Below are 16960 nucleotides of genomic sequence, written 5' to 3' on the forward strand. Positions count from 1 at the left end.
TAGTAGGTGAGCTCACGGTTCTCAAACCTGACGATGTTGCTAACACTGGCCCTAGCAAGAGCAGTGCTTCCCGGAATCTGCCACCGGATCGGAAATGCAACCCACTACGAAGATCCGGCGAGAAACTCACTGGGCTGTGTCTGTGGGTTAATTTACTCGACGGGCTCGACGAGATCGATGGCCAGTGCTTGGGGTACCTAAAAGCACCGTTAGTGGATCGGGAGGATCCGAAATGACGTGACTACACGAGTGTGGATGCCTACCTACTTGTGCCCAAACTTGATGACAGCTGTCACAAGATGTTTTGGATTAAAGGTCTGGTTAACACGGCATAAAAGATGCTGTCCCAAATATCTTAAAAAATGAGACTGGCAGGAATCCGACAAGTAAAGTTGTGTGAATTGTTTTATTTTGTCACTTTAGTGTTTCTTCAGGCTTAAACATCTGGTGGTAGGTATTCCACCGGTCGATATATTTGTGAAGCACCATTTTCAAAGATGAACTTCATTAAGAATAAATTTCTTTTTCGACTGACTGAAGAATATCTCCAGGATTTAATGTTAATAGCTTTCACTAAATCTACTTCAAACTTGAAACAAATGACTTGAGAAACTTGAGACTTTTTTACTGGTGGTAGGAGCTCTTGTGAGTCCGCGCTGATAGGTACCACCACTCTGTCTATTTCTGCCGTGAAGCAGTAATGCGTTTCGGTTTGAAGTGTGGGGCACTCGTAACTATACTGAGACCTTAGAACTTATATATCAAGGTGGGTGGCGATTTACGTTGTAGATGTCTATGGGCTCCAGTAACCACTTAACACCGGGTGGGCTGTGAGCTAGTCCGCCCATCGAAGCAATAAAAAAAAATTAAAAAACTCAAAACGGGGGTTTGTTAACTGTTAAGTGTCTGTGAAAGTGTACAGTTGTCAGCATCCTCCAAAAAGTTTCAGTAAAAACTACATATTCTTTTGACTGAGACTATATTTCATCCCATATCATCTTGTTTCATTTAATTTCATATTAATTGAAGTCTCAAATTAATCAACTTCATTTCATTTTTCATAAAACATAAAATTCAAAACGTTAGGCTGTATAATATGAGTCCTTGGTCTTTTTGTTTGGAAAATAGAACTACTGGAAAAATGACACAACAAGACAGTTCACTATATAGTGTTTTGAAATATTTCCAAAGATTCAACAACTTTCTAACTTTATTTTATGATAGCTAGGTAGACTTTTTAAGTGATTTATTTAAGTATGAACCCTTCCCTAAAGCGACGAGGAACTATGCAAGGTACCTGTAACAATTCAAGTGTATCTGAGTTAACGAACAAAATAATAAATTTTATACAACGTTAAACAAAATAAAAATTGTCATGCTATTTCAGAAAATGAGACAAAAAGAGTAAAAAAGGTTTGTGATTATGGCGAAAAATGCTACAGAATGAATCCTGTACATTTCCGTGAATTTAGTCATCCGCATTGTAAGTAAAAAGTTTAAAAATTTTCTTGGATGTATGTGAAAAATGTAGTTTTTATTTTTGAATAGAACTCAGAAAAATCTTGCCTTAGTAAAAATTTGCAGTATTTTTAACTTTTATCAGAGTTTGAAGTCTTAACTGGAAAAGCAATTAGCCAAATCTGTTAAAAAGTTTCCGTGTTTCAATAACTCTTTGGTTAAACAACAGAAAAACAAATTAACAAGACAAAATAATAATCTTCGGTTCTCCTTTTTTTATTGTCTTTGTAGATAGCTGAGCATACTGCCCACTTGATGGTAAGTGGTCACCGTTGATCATAGATCATTGCCAGGGGCACAGCCAAGTCGCTGCCTACCTCTCCCAATGATACAAAATAATTGTAACTACTTGTAAATAGATAAACTGTAACTTTTGTAAATTGTAACTACGAAAAATTAAAGACAAACTTAAATCTAAATTGTAACTTAAAGGTTAAGGTTGACATTAATTTTTCGTTTACAATTTCCAACATTTCATTTACAGTTTTCACCACTGTAGATTACCACATTAAACCATAAAACCTGTTAGAAACAAAACATAAAAATTCAACTGATTTACAATGCACTCAACTGATATAATTGCATTATTTTCCACAGTGGAATCTATATTGGATAACCATGCCAGTGGTGGAGATTACCCTATCCCAGATAAATACAATCTCCAGAAGAAATTGATCACTGAACAGCTAGATCTTATAATCGAAAAGGGATTCTATGCTCCTCGGAACAATGTACAAAACAAGTAAATTGAAAAATATTCTCCACATTTATGATTTTATTTATATTACTAAAGTTTTTCATGCCTAGTGTAAAACTAAGTCTTCATTTAAATTTTAATAGTCTGAGGACTAGACTAGATAATTACACCATTGCTTTAGTTATTTGAGGCATGCTTTAGATGTGTTTTTGTTTTAAAGTTCTGAAGTGGTGGTCACATAATGGAATACGTAATGTGGGTTAGGCTCTCACAAGACGGATTGATGACCTGTTGAAGGTTGCGAATAGGGTTTGTTTGATGCAGCCTCATTTCTTGGTCTCAACTTAGTCAAACTTAGTTCACTGAATATGTACCCTCTAACTTAATACATATAAATATTAAGAAATATAAAAAAAATTACTTGAATTATTAAGTATTCACTGTATTATATATTATGACGGCGCGACTGGTGCCAATAAAGAGGTCAGCTCAGTTTTGTGCAATAATAGTAACTCGTACTCATAGTAGAACAGTGGATGTAGCTATTTCCCGAATTCTCCTGAATACCCTATTAAACAATTGTTTATAAGCATTGGAGTTATAACTGTTAACTTTTACACATCTTAGTTAAATAAATAGCAGTACTGTAAAGACAAGTTATTGTATAATCGTCATTTCGCGAAATCGGCACGATACGAGAACCGTCACATCGTGGCCGCCGGTAACTACATTCCCGATCCTGCGGACTGAATGGTAAACAGTCGACGTCGCCCAAAACGCCTCATTACGGATCCTCCCGATCCACTAACGGTGCTTTTAGGTACCTCAAGCACCGGGTAATCGTTCTCGTCGAACCCGTCGTTTGCGACGAAGGGCTCAGCGAGTAAACTAACCCACAGACACAGCCCACTGAGTTTCTCGCCGGATCTGTTCAATGGGTCGCGTTTCCGAACCGGTGGTAGATTCTGTGAAGCACTGCTAGGGTTCGTATTAGCAACGTCGTCCGGTTTGAGCCCCGCGAGCTCACCTACTCTCCTGGTTACGCTGAAATGGTCTCCCAAGACCATCAGTAACCCTTAGGTAGGTTTTAAAAAAAGTTTAATCATTATAGCCCAAAACAAATTGAAAACAAACAAGAAAGAGACAGCGACAGACGAGTAGGGAAAAATGTGGAACCGGAGGCAAGTTCTGCTAGTCATCAAAAAGTACCGGACAAACCTGAAAATACAAAAACAATGTTTTCAAATAATGAAGCCAAAATTAAGACACCTGTTGATAGAGGGGGAGTTGTTAAAGAGAAATCCACTAGTGAGTTTTATTTAATCAGATAATTTTTTGAAGATACTTTAACCGTAGTTATAAAAGCTGTTGAATTTATTTATTTTTCAATTTTTTTTGCTTAGATAGTTGGACGAGCTCACAGCCCACCTGTTAAGTGATTACTGGAGCCCATAGACATCTACAACGTAAATGTGCCACCCACCTTGAGATATAAGTTCTAAAGTCACAGTATGGTTACAACGTTTGCCCCACCCTTCAAACCGAAACGCATTACTGCTTCACGGCAGAAATAGGCAGGGGGTGTTACCTATCAGTGCGGACTCACAAGAGGTCCTACCACCAGTAATTACGCAAATTATAATTTTGCGGGTTTGATTTTTACTACACGATGTTATTCCTTCACCGCGGAAGTCAATCGTGAACATTTGCTAAGTACGTATAGAAAAATAGGTTCTCTTTTAAATTCTCTTTAAATTGTTCTATCACTCTGAATTCTAAAAAGGTGTGTACAGTGTAAACCTACACTATATAAATTGGCCTCAAGAAGTACGAGGGCGGCACTGAAAATTTCGGGAACTAACGAAGTGACACAACATTACTATTTAAAAATGTATTTATTGCTTTTCGAAGTATTCTCCGCGAAATTTGACACATTTTTCCATACGATGGAACCAATCATTGAAGCAACCATTCCATTCGGAAGTTGGGGTCTCCAAAATGGCCGTTTTGTAGGCGTCCACAGCTTCTTCAGGTGATGAAAATCTCTGTCCACGCAATTTATTCTTTATCTGTTTTCTATTCTGTTTTCTTGCTCTAAAAACTCTTTTGTTCTGTGCGCGGTGTGAGAACTCGCATTGTCGTGATGGAGGATGATGCGGCGGTTGCAGTTCTCTTTACGGAGTTCAGAAACGACCTGTGGCAAACAAATGCTAGCATACCATTCTGCATTAACCGTTCTTTGTCCCTCAAGAGGAATAGTCGTAACATGGCCGGTTTTGGAGACAAACGTGGCCACCATTTTTTTTGCAACACTCCGTGAACAAACAATTTTTGTTGGCTTTAACTCATTTTCGAACACCCAAACTCGTGACTGGTTTTTTGTTTCGGGTTCGTACGCGTATATCCAGGATTCGTCACCTGATACAATGTTGTATACAGCATTTGAGGATCCTGCGTGGAATCTTTCGAGAGTTCTGACGCACCAAGTAACGCGAGCCGGTTTTTGCTCTTCACAGAGCGAATGCGGTATCCATGGGGAAAACAACTTTTTTACACCTAATTTTTCATGCAAGATTATTTGTATTTGACTCACGCCAATGTCTAAAGTTGCCTGAATTTCGCGGTATGTCACATGTCGATCTTCCTCAATCAGCTTACGCACAGCATCAACGTTTTCTTGGGTGACTGCAGTTTTTGGATGACCTTGACGGGGATCATCACTGAGCTTGACACGTCCACGTTGAAACTCAGCAAACCAGCGATAAATTGTGGTTTTGGATGGGGCTTCATCACCAAATGCAGAAATCATCCGGTCAACACACTGTTTTTGTGTTAAACCACTTCGAAATTCATAATAAATCATCGCTCTTGAATTTTCTCGAGTCAATTTCATTTTCTCAACGACTAAACAAGTTTGACAAAACCTCGTGACAAGACCGAGAATCTTTTTTTAAATAAATAAATGGTATTCGATTTTTAAAACCAAGGAGTTTTCAATTAAAAAGATTTTAATATGACAGGAACAGGGGAAATATTCCATTCCCGATACTTTTAGTGCAGCCTAGTAAATCTTTAGGTTTTTTTCAATATGGCAATTTTTTTGTTATGCTGTTATTGTTGCCAGTTTCTATCTATTACGTGAATAATTGAGCTAATGAAATGAAGTTGAATCATTTGAAACTGTAATAAATTGAGATGAAATTAAGTGAAATGAAACTAGACGAGATGGAAGTCCTAGTGATATGGGGGGAATTTACTAGTGTTGTTTGATAAATACACTGAATTATCGCTCTTCCCCCAAAATTCTCCCTTCTATAAATAGTAGTAGTTTTATTTTTCCAATTGGAAAGGCAAAGGTATCATACCATACAGCTTAATCTTTTATATATTTTTTATATGAAAAATGATATTATGAAATGAGATGAGATGATATGGGATGAAATATAATCTCAGTAAAATGGTGGTCATTTACTGAGACTTTTTCAATGGACTCTTTGGAGGATCCAGAGAAGTTACGTTCAGCGGCTTTGTTTCATTTTCCCACATTTGTGCACTTTCACAGTTATTAAACAGATAATAAATCACCGTTATTACACATTTAAATCTGAAGAAACACTAAATAGACAAAATTAAACAAATCACACAACTTCACTTCTCGCGTTCCCGCCAAAAAGCCCTCTCTTGTATAATTTTTTTTTTTTCAAACTGTAATTCTATTTTCAGACTCAGATTATCGTCCCATAATACCTCCGACTCGACGTGTAGAAGATTATTTGAACGTTGTAAGACCTAAAGGGCGAATGGCTGCAAAGCACGAAGCCAGTGCGCCCTTTTATATTTTTTACACAACAATCACGGCGGCAAAGGAAACTCATTCGCAGCCGTTCTCTATAACATTCCAAGGTGAGTGACCTCCTACGGTGTTATGCGATCCTGGTACAATGAATACAGAAATTAGTTTTATTTATAGTTAAAACTGAAGCGTTTGTTTGTTTGTGCATTATTTTTTATAGCCTCTCGAACGAGATAAAGCCCATTTGGTGTTAAGTGGTCGTTGTAGCCCATAGACATCACCACGTAAATACCACATACATTGAAGCATGAGGTCCAATTATCAATTGTAGGTATTGTGTAACGACACACTGGGCAATATTGGGTTTGTGTATGTATGTATGTACGTTTGTTTGTTTCTCCTGTACGAGTTTTTTTTATGGCTTAGATGGGTGGACGAGCTCAAAGCCCACCTGGTGTTAAGTGGTTACTGGAGCCCATAGACATCTATGACGTAAATGCGCCACCCACCTTGAGATATAAGTTCTAAGGTCTTAGTATAGTTACAACGGCTGCCCCACCCTTCAAACCGAAACGCATTACTGCTTCACGGCAGAAATAGGCAGGGTGGTGGTACCTACCCGCGCGGACTCACAAGTGGTCCTACCACCAGTAAAACTACTACTACTACTACTAGTTACTACGCCACTCATCCGATTCTGATAGAACTTGGTATAGTCGTCAGGTGCCGTCATGGTATCGTAAATGGACGGTAGGTGGCGCGAGTCTCAAAAAATCGATGTTCTTCAAGTAATTGATCTTGGTCTAAATCGGGAGAGGGCTATGTCCAGCAGTGGTCACTTGTGGGCTGGTTTTTGTGCTAATTTGGATTTTCATATCGAGGGGCGAAAAGCTGTTTTTGTTTAAGCGACATTTCACTTAGCACGCGACATTTATCTTTGTAATTAAAGGTCCGTTTTATATAATATTAGCATCGACAGATCCATATTTTTAGTTGAACTTCAATTAAATTAACTCTATTGAAATAGCTGAAGAAAGTTTTTAAGTTATTGCATAGCTTTTATCGCGGGTTTTGAGCGCGGCGATCGAATTAAGAAATTCCGTAACGAAAATAAAAGCTAACACCCCCACTCCGCCTACCATGTAATTAGCTCGCGTTCAACACATACACACGTTGCGCTTGTGTAGTGTTTGTGAACAAGCGCGCGGCGTGACGTCGCACTGCATGCGCATCATGAAAAGTCTGCCCATCTCTCTTTCGCGCGCGAGTGTGAAGGGGACAGTTAATGTTTTGCTTTTGTTAAGGTTTATAAATATAGCGTGGTCTTATTTTAATAAGATAATAATATTTATAAACCTTGTTATTGTTTTAAGAAATTATAATAAGAAAAGAAAACCTTATTGTTTTAGGAATAAATTATTATTGTCTAATTATAATTGCATAAGTTGATAAAAAATACTATGCAATAGCTTTACCGCGGCAGTCTCCCCGAGTGCCACAAGCGTTTAATCTTTAAATAGCTCTAAAGTTTCAAAAGTGTCTCTTAAATCAATTCGTATTTCACTTCTCTATAATATGTAAACACTTTGTTTTTCCGCAGAAATTTTAGATAGAAGCTTAGGCGAGTTGAAGTGTTCGTTGCAAATCAATTTTATGGTCGAACTTGGATGGCTCTTGGCTCAGTACTACTTCGCTGGTTACAGGTAGATTTGTTTAAAGTATACTGTTACGCGCTTAGGGTTCGGTATAAATAAAATTTCACCAAAGTACATTTAAAAACTGTATTCAACGCTTAAAACACTCAACAAACACTTTAAACACCCAACCCTCCCTCATCACGATACCTCATCCCTAGAATTATCGAGAATATTCCACACATCTCTATTAGTAGTTTCCGCTATCTGACAATAGATGGCGTTGTACTTATCGATCGTTCTAGGCGCTCCTAGGCCCTTCGATATTCGTTCGATTATTCGGCGATAGATGGCGTTACTCTTACCGTCGTAACAATACTAAAAATATTATTATAGTTAATAAGCAAGGATCATTACTATATGGAATCACTGAATGCATCCACAGCGCGTTTTTAGATATGTTTGACAGTTTTCCGGGTGTTATAACATGTCTTCCAAACGAGGTTTGCGGAGATTACTCGGTAGACCGCATCTTGGCTATGTCCCTGGTATTGCTGACGTCTATGACTTACTGTGACCACTTACCGTCAGATGGAGCCTTAAGTAGATAAAGAATTCAGACGGACCGTGCACTTGTGGAGAGTAGTACTTAACGGTAGGCAGAAGAAGGCTTCAAAGTGAGATCTCTTTGAATTCATAATGTCCTAGTACTTTTATCTGGACTAGTAGACGGCTTGGAGGCTTGTGGAGAGTACTTAACGGTAGGCAGAAGGCTTCCAGGTGAGATCTCTTTGAATTCATAATGTCCTAGTACTTTATCTAGACTAGTAGACAGTTTGGCTCTGCCCCTTGCATCGCTGAAGTCCATGGGCGACGGTAACCACTCACCATCAGGTGGGCCGTATGCTCGTCTGCCTACAAGGGCATTAAAAAAAAGACCTTCGATACTCTAAGGTCTTCAGATCTGTCTCTGAATTTTTTAGCGAGAAGAAGCTAACGATATTGTACGGTGAGGATTCTCAGGATTTAAGGACGATCAGCCAGAAGAAGCCACACGTTGACGCTCACCTGGTGCCGATGGCGACTCCGTTCGGTAAACATCACACGTAAGATTTGTAAATTATTTTAAACATCCTTTAACTATACATACTAGTATATAATAATAAATAAATAAATATAATAAATATTTATTAATACGTGAAGCAAAAACTTTGTATCCCTTTTTACGAAAATTGCGCGGACGGAGGAGAATGAAATTTTCCACACTTATAGAGAATATAGAGAAGAAGTGCACAATGCTAATATTTTTTTAAATAGTGCATAAAAGATACATTAAATCAATAAAGAAAACTTTACACACACTACCATGTATTTGACGCACACACGCATGCATTACATTTATTGTCAAACTTTGTTCTTGACGTCTGTGGTCAAATTGAGAATAGATTAAATATTGTTTGTCTTTATTCATATTTTTCTATAGTGTAGTCTTGGCATTGAAAATACAATCATAATAGTATACAAACTTACATTTCCAATTAATTATAGTCGAATTTCGACTACTGCGGGACCACTACTAAATATTTATTATCAATCACGCCACGTTAACTGGTCCCGTGCTAAGTTCGTAAAGAACTTGTGTTACAGGTACCAGTTAACGGAAATAAATGTAAGATTTTTATTATACACATACATATATTTAATATTTTAATATACATCCATAACCCTGGAAAAGATCTTCGACCATAATTAATTTAAATTATAAGTTTTAGCAATATGTATTATAATTCTATTGTCACATTTCTATAATCATTGTTCTACAAACACAGATTTCGCCACGGCTACGCTATAGACAAATAATACATTTAAATTATTATTACATATTATTATTAACACATTATTACAGTTTAAAAAAAAAGACATAATAAAAAAGACAAACAATATAAATCTATTCCCAATTTAATTATTCCCAAATAACAGACTGTAAAAATAAACAAAAGAGTATAAATGCGTGTGTGTGTCAAACATATTATGTGCAATGTTTTTTCTGTTGATTTAATGTATTTATTATGCATAATTTAAAAAAAAATAGCATTCTGCACTCCTTCTCTATATCAACTATAAGCGTGGAAATTTTCATACTCCTCCGTCCGCACAATTTTCGTAAAAAGGGATACAAAGTTTTTGCTTCACGTATTAATATATAGATTTAGAATTTTAGGTGTCAGTGAATATGGTTGAATTTCGATCGAGCTTGAGTGGATCTTAACATTAGCATTTAGATCTAGAATTGGATCCGGTAGATGACGCTGCAATTGAATTCCAAGATCTATTTTCAGGGCTGGAAAAAAATGTCTTTCCTGTACGATAGTAACCTATAATTTATTTCTAATATTCCTCATTCAAAAGAAATAAGTCACCTCTTAGCGATTTATGTATTCCTGGTACATAACAAATATAAACAAGTAAGTTTTTTGCGGTTCATAGACTGGCAGAAAAGATCTAGGGTCCCGTCTGGTGGTAAGTGGTAACCATTGACATTGACGACACGACTTTGAGACATGAGGTCAATGACTCAAATTTTTTTTTTACTTTTTGTATCCCTAATGTAAATATTATAGTGAAAGAGATAGACAGAGTTAGAGAGAGAGAGAGACAAAGATGATTTGCTCCAAATAAATTGAAATAAAGTCGTTTGGGTTTTTTCAGTAAAATGATGATCTTGTGTTACGAAGATGGGTCACTTCGCGTTGTAGTATCGACAGCCAATCTGTATATTGATGACTGGGAGAACCGAACGCAAGGGTGAGTCTGCCTCAGAATTCTATTATAGTTTTTTTTTTTCAGTATGGCAACTGGATTTTTACGCTGCCATTGTTACCAGAGTTTATAAAAACTCAATTATTATTATTTTACAGAATAGACAAGGATGTATGAGCTAAATTCCCTTTGCCTTCCCAAGTTCATTATGATTGGGAAAATTAATAAAAATAATAATAATCAATTATTATTATGGAGGGTAGAGGAAAGGAGTACAGTCTTGTATAGGAGGAAATTTGATAAAGTGGTCACCAGTGAACAGCGAGTTATTGTTGGAGGGCTCACCGAAATGGCGCTAGTGTAGCAAGTGGAAATGATATGAATATAGCAGTTTTAAACGGAGTGAAGTGTGCTAGGTTGAAAACATTTATTATTTTTCGTGCATTGTGTAGTTAAAAATATGCTGTATTTAAAATATCAAATATCTATTTTGACTAGTGGTCCCCGCAGTAGTCGAAATTCGACTATAGTTAATTGAAGTTAAAAGTTTAAACATTATTATGGTTCTATTGTCAAACATAATAATACAGATATTACCTAATATATTCTATAAAATACAGATTTCACCAGAACTACAATATCGACAAATAATATTAAAGACAAAAAATATTAATCTATTCTCAAATTGACCACAGACTTTAAACAATAACAAAAGTTTCACAATTGACAATACACAAAGAGTACGTATGTGTTGTGTCAAATACATGGAAGTGTGTGTAATGTTTTCTTTATTGATTTAATGTATTTTTTATGCATAATAAAAAGAAAAAATTGCATTCTGCACTTCTTCTCTATGTTTCCTATAAGTATGGGAAATTTCATACTCCTCCGTTCGCGCAATTTTCGTAAAAAGGGGTACAAAGTTTTTGCTTCACGTAATAATATATAGATGACCATTTACATAGGAATCGTTTCTTTCCTTCTTAATTTAGTATCCTACTCTAATAGTCTATGGCGCTGTTTTTGAATCTTTCCACTTGCTACAGTGGCGCCATCTTCACTCGCTCCGTTTCAGCGGACACTATTTAGTACACTGAGCTGGTGCTCCTTATTTCTACCCTCCGTATGGGGATACTTAACCGATAAAGGGAAGATCTTCCACCGAGCGGGTGATCTTTGCTCGGTAGACCGACGGTCCGAATGTTGTTGTTCGGAACTTGTATATGAGTCGTCTATTATCAAAGGTGGCAATCTGCGCATTTGGACAAAAAAAAATTATTGATATGTCAATACAGATTGATTTGAATATAATCGTCTCCTTCAAAGAATACGGTTCAAAACCTGCATTAAATAAAGGTTAATACTTAACCTGTTATTTATCTAAGATGTCGTTCAGAAGAGTTTTGTGACTGCCAATGGAATACAAAGTCAATAATTCGTTTTTCTGATTTACCAATAATTGTCCAAAAGTCACATTGCCGGCTTTGATAATAGTCGACTCATATGTAAGCTTATCTTGAAAATGTCGTAAGCGAGATTCAGGCATCTGTCAAATATCTTATGTTGTGTGATGGCTACCCGCCACACTCCATAATTATTATGTAAATTACGTATACTGTTATATGAAAAATTGTGTGGAATTATGCGAATTTGGCTTACTTGAAATCGTAATCTGATGGAATGAAATGTTGTCTCAGTAATATGATGGGAAGTTTTTTGGAAGAAATCGAAAAGTCACCTCTAGAGACTGTTGTCCACCATTGACGTTGGAACCAGAAAAGAAATCGCACAACTTCGTTCCTCGTTTTCCCGCCAAAAACATATTTGACGTTTGGCTTAACATGACAGAAATTGCATCGCGGGAATCGGGCTATTTTGCCAGTGTAATATTTCTGTACATGTAACTTACGGTGGCTTATTCACTGCTTAGTATTCGTTAAGACCAAGGGATTCATTAGTGAATGGGCAGCAGCAATTGCTGGTGGCGTATTGTTTTTTTTTATTGCTTAGATTAGTCGACGAGCTCACAACTCACTTGGTGTTAAGTGGTTACTGGAGCCCATAGACATCTACAACGTAAATGCGCCACCCACCTTGAGATGTAAGTTCTAAGATCACAGTATAGTTACATTAAACTATAGTGTAAGATATTGACACTTGAACCTCATGTCTCAAGGTCGCGGCGGCCATGACATCAACGGACTCCTTTTTTTTTAAGGGATCTTATGACCTGGTAACTAAGACCTTTAGGTCAAGTCAACATGTTCCGATGACAATTTAATGTATACAAATAAAATACTAACCTAAAAGAGTATTTATTTCGATCCTGATTTAACAATACTGTTTTTTTAGTCTATGGTTCAGTCCAAAATGCCCAGAGTTGCCGCCGGAAGCGATGCCTCATGATGGAGAGTCTCCTACGATGTTCAAAAAGTCTCTGTTACGCTATTTGAATCACTATCATATGCCTTATCTCACCTACTACGTTGAAAGAGTGAAGAGATCGGATTTCAGTCATATTAAGTAAGTGTATATTGGAATGATTGAAATCTTGAAAAATAAAAGTACTGAAAAATCGATTTTAACCCTTTTAGTGCTGAGCTGTTTTTTTCATATTTTGTAGATATTGATAAAAGATTTTTGAAATAAAATGTACCTTATAAAACAATAATTATTTCGATTAAAAAACAATCATGTTATTACCTACCTTTTTAAGGTCGATCGATACCTTTAATCAAACTGCGCAAAAAGTCGGTATTCCGACGATTCGCGCTCAAAGGATTAAATAAGTGTGACCAGAAATAAAATGTTTTTGTTCCATGTAAACTTTCACGTGACGTCATACGTGGTTACAGAAAATAAGATATTCGCGAATGACGTTCATAATAAAAATAGTGTTTAAAAATTAACATATTTAGAACTTTTATTAGTTTCTGTTTGAAAATACCACTTGATTTTTTCTTTTCTTTAAAATCTAATATCCTTATGGTGACATGGTCTGTCAGATTCAAAGTGGTCATCGTGGTCCGTTCATATACCTACGAAACATTCAAAATTTCAGTGTTTTCTTAGTAGCATCGGCTCCTGGATCTCATTTTGACATGGACTGGGGCATGACCCGTGTGGGCTCATTACTGCGGCAGCACTGCTGTATACCACCCGAGGAACAGCTCCAGTGGCCCCTGGTGGCACAGGCCAGCAGCCTGGGTAGTTACGGCAAGGATCCGAAGGTGGGTAGTGGAAGACGAGAGATGCAGGGAAATTTGGGCGAGGTACCAAGGTACCGAGATACCAGGATCACATGAAATCAAAGAGTTTTCCGTGTTCTGTTTGAATTCGACTTTTATTTTTGTTATTAAGTAAATTCGACTTTTAAAGTAATGTTCGAAAACATTGAAATTTTTGCGAAGTAGTAACACTAAGAGTGTCATTGGCCACTATTGTGGCAAAGGTAATCCAGATAATTTAGGTATGTCAATTAATTAATAATAATGTGTTTGTTGCTTTGTATATATTTGTAACATCAAAGTACCAGGGCTTCATAATTCTAAGAAAGTAATGTTTTGCTTGCAGCTCTGGTTGACCGGAGATTTCCTTCACAACTTCACGAAAATCAAGAACCAATCGCAGATGTTGTCGTCTCCGCCTACTTTGAAACTGATTTATCCATCTTTAGGTAAGATAATCGTTTTCATAGGAATCGATATGGATATGTATCGAGTAATTGTTATGCTAAATATTGTTTTATGTTTACAGAAAACGTCAAACAATCTCACGACGATTTGTTAGGAGGCGGTTGCTTGCCTTACGCAGCCGAAGCGCATTCGAAACAACCTTGGCTAAATAGCTTTTTATAGTGAGCATATCATTATTAACCTTCTCATAATTCATGCCCCCCTAGTACCACAATCTATAATTAATCGAAAATAACTTGATAAAATTATAAAACTTCTTTTAATTAATTAATTTAATTATAAAGAGTTAGTGTTTTGCTTTTCTAGGGAGACGAACGAGCATACGACTCACCTGTTGATGAGTGGTCATTATTCGTTAAGTTACTTCTTCTTCTTCTTAATTTTGGCTCGGCACGTTAAGTTACTTTATTGCGGCGATTGTAGGATCGGTAAGATTGGATCTTATGCCTCTTATGGCAGGACGTGTGGAATGGGAGTTTTAAGGTGTGAGTGAGAGGAGATGTTAGAAAGGGACGGAAGTAGGAAACAAGATGGCGTAGATGATTCAGTAAACTGTATGAAAAGCTAAACCTGTGCATCAAAGTCTTATTTACCCGTCACGATCCTAATTCTACATGTTTGTTGGCGCGGAACGAACTTAATAGATTTTGAAGTAAAACTTCTTTACGTATGCTTGACTTGGGGACTAAGCTGGTGGATGCGTGACGATAGCGTTACGAAAAGTGTGATTGGGCGAGGCGAACGGAAGTTGAGAGGGAAATATAAGTTAGTGAATATAGAAAGAGAGAGAGAGAGGGGTGCAAGCACACATTTTCTTTCCCTCTTTCTCTTATAGCCTTTCTCGTATAATTAAGACACATTGCAGGCCTTTTCTCCGGTTGATGCACTCAAACAAAATGTTGACAGTGAATATTGACACCGGTAACCGTGTGGGACCATTTGCAGTCAATGGCGAGCTGCGTCCACGAATCGAAACCGGGCGATGCCCCACATAAAGTCCTACACCCGGGTGTCGAAGGACGGCAGGAAGGCAGCGTACTACCTGCTCACGTCGGGGAACGTCAGCAAGGCGGCCTGGGGCTCGACGAACAAAGGAAACGGAGCGCTCAGGATAATGAGTTACGAAGCCGGCGTGCTGTTCCTGCCAAAGTTCATTGTGAGTTTAGACATACTTCTTCATTGTTATGTTCTCCTGGTACATTTTTGGAATATTAACTTTTCTTTACGCATACCTCTGCGATGCTGTGCTCTCCTGATTGCATGTTTTATTTCGTAGTCGGATTTTAAAGTCCATTTTGATGTTAAGTGGTCATCGGAGTCCGTAGATTGAATTTCGTCTCAATCAATGACCTACGATGCTGACGTATTGTTCTTATTATAAAGTTCGTTGTGGGAGTTGAAGTGCATACTTCTTCATCGTTATGTTTTCCTGGTACATTTCTTTGAACATGTTTCGTTTTTATACGTATGTGTATGTATGTATGTATACCTCTTCGTTGCTATGGTCTCCTGGTTATATGTTTTATTGTGTGGTGGGATATTAAAGCCCATTTTGATGTTAAGTGGTCATCGGTGTCCATAGATTTATTGTTGTCTCCATCCTTGAGATAAGAGGTCGAAATGTGGTCCAATTTGTTGCTTCGACTATCACAAATGTAATAATTATTTATTTACACTTGTTTTTACAATTTTAATAAAATATTTGGTATAGACATGGTATGTGATTAAAGTGACATTTACACATTGACATATTGCGCTTACAATTTCTGACTTTCATGAGCCACGGTTATCATTCAGTGTCAGGTGGGACTTTCACTCGTCTTCCAACAAAGGCAATAAAGAAATCTTTTTTAGCTTAAATTTACACATCAAACTTTGCAAGACTTCTTTATCTTTATGTTATCCTAGTACTTACGTATTAGATTCAATATGTTGTTTGCTCTGCCTGTTTATGCCAATTTACACCAGAAATGCCTTTTTTTGCACAGACCAACGAAGATTACTTCTGTCTAGAACAAAACGCCCCGAACCGGCTTATCGTGCCATACGACTTACCGCCAGTCAAATATACGGATGGCATGTCGCCCTGGGTCTCTGATTACCTCATGTGAAGAAGTAGAAGAAGATTACATCATGATTGACTTGAAGACTCGACACTAGAGGCGCGCTCTCAAATTTCAATTCGATCCTAAAACACAGGAAATGGAAATCGATTTCAGAATTAAAAAAAAAGTACACTAGTGTCGAGAAACAGATTTGGTTTTTGTTCAATAAAATAATTGGTGTTTATTTATTTCTATTTTATTTATTGCATTAGTGTGCAGGTGGTTTGATGGTTAGTTACCCTAATTCATGACGCCAGGACAATGCCAAGCACCCGTCTGAGGAATCTCGCCAAATCTGAAGGTCATGTGGTCATCATCATCATAATCGGTTGCTCTTGGCAGAGCAGTCGTGGTCATGTGGAATTCTTGCTCATTAAAGCCTTAACAGATGTTTTCCACAGTTTGCGAACCGAGGCCCGGCGCACACACTCGTTAAGTGGGGTTTCAGTAAGGTCTTCCATCTAATCATGTGGTAGTGCTCTGGAAACACCGTGGTGAGGGATCATGCCAGAGCGGGAAGGTTCTTGGAAACAAGGTCTCTGGAGACGCAATGTGGATGAACGTAGTCCTATTATGTGAGAGTAATGGTAAAAGTAAGTCGTATGGTCGACTGTCCCTGACTAAAATCACATGTGGAGATCTAGATGCTGATATACATACATACATCATTTATACATCTATAATCTATACTAATACTAATAATATTATAAAGAGGAAAGATTTGTTTGTTTGTTTGTTTCGAATAGGCTCCGAAGCTA

At 37.3% G+C, this 16960-nt stretch overlaps 1 protein-coding gene across 1 annotated transcript; it reads left to right on the forward strand.

Moving 5' to 3' along the window:
* Nucleotides 1-1132: 1132 nt before the first annotated feature.
* LOC101737342 (probable tyrosyl-DNA phosphodiesterase) lies at nucleotides 1133-16386 on the forward strand. Its single transcript, XM_004925068.3, has 14 exons — nucleotides 1133-1293; nucleotides 1388-1483; nucleotides 2116-2260; nucleotides 3327-3523; nucleotides 5939-6118; nucleotides 7609-7711; nucleotides 8626-8748; nucleotides 10352-10447; nucleotides 12755-12925; nucleotides 13464-13632; nucleotides 13976-14078; nucleotides 14159-14258; nucleotides 15043-15253; nucleotides 16086-16386. Exons 1-14 carry the CDS (start codon nucleotides 1257-1259, stop codon nucleotides 16206-16208), a joined length of 1854 nt encoding a protein of 617 aa, XP_004925125.1. The 5' UTR covers nucleotides 1133-1256; the 3' UTR covers nucleotides 16209-16386.
* The last annotated feature ends 574 nt before the right edge of the window (nucleotides 16387-16960 follow it).

Source organism: Bombyx mori, chromosome 24, assembly GCF_030269925.1.
Source record: "Bombyx mori chromosome 24, ASM3026992v2".
Taxonomy (NCBI): domain Eukaryota; kingdom Metazoa; phylum Arthropoda; class Insecta; order Lepidoptera; family Bombycidae; genus Bombyx; species Bombyx mori.

What these genes read in the sequence shown, in the direction of transcription:
- LOC101737342 (XM_004925068.3), top strand. Translation starts at nt 1,257, where the DNA reads ATGAACCCTTCCCTAAAGCGACGAGGAACTATGCAAG. An exon ending in GTTACGGCAAGGATCCGAAG is followed by an intron (nt 13,633 to 13,975) that starts GTGGGTAGTGGA and finishes TTTTGCTTGCAG; the next exon opens with CTCTGGTTGACCGGAGATTT. An exon ending in TGGCTAAATAGCTTTTTATA is followed by an intron (nt 14,259 to 15,042) that starts GTGAGCATATCA and finishes GACCATTTGCAG; the next exon opens with TCAATGGCGAGCTGCGTCCA.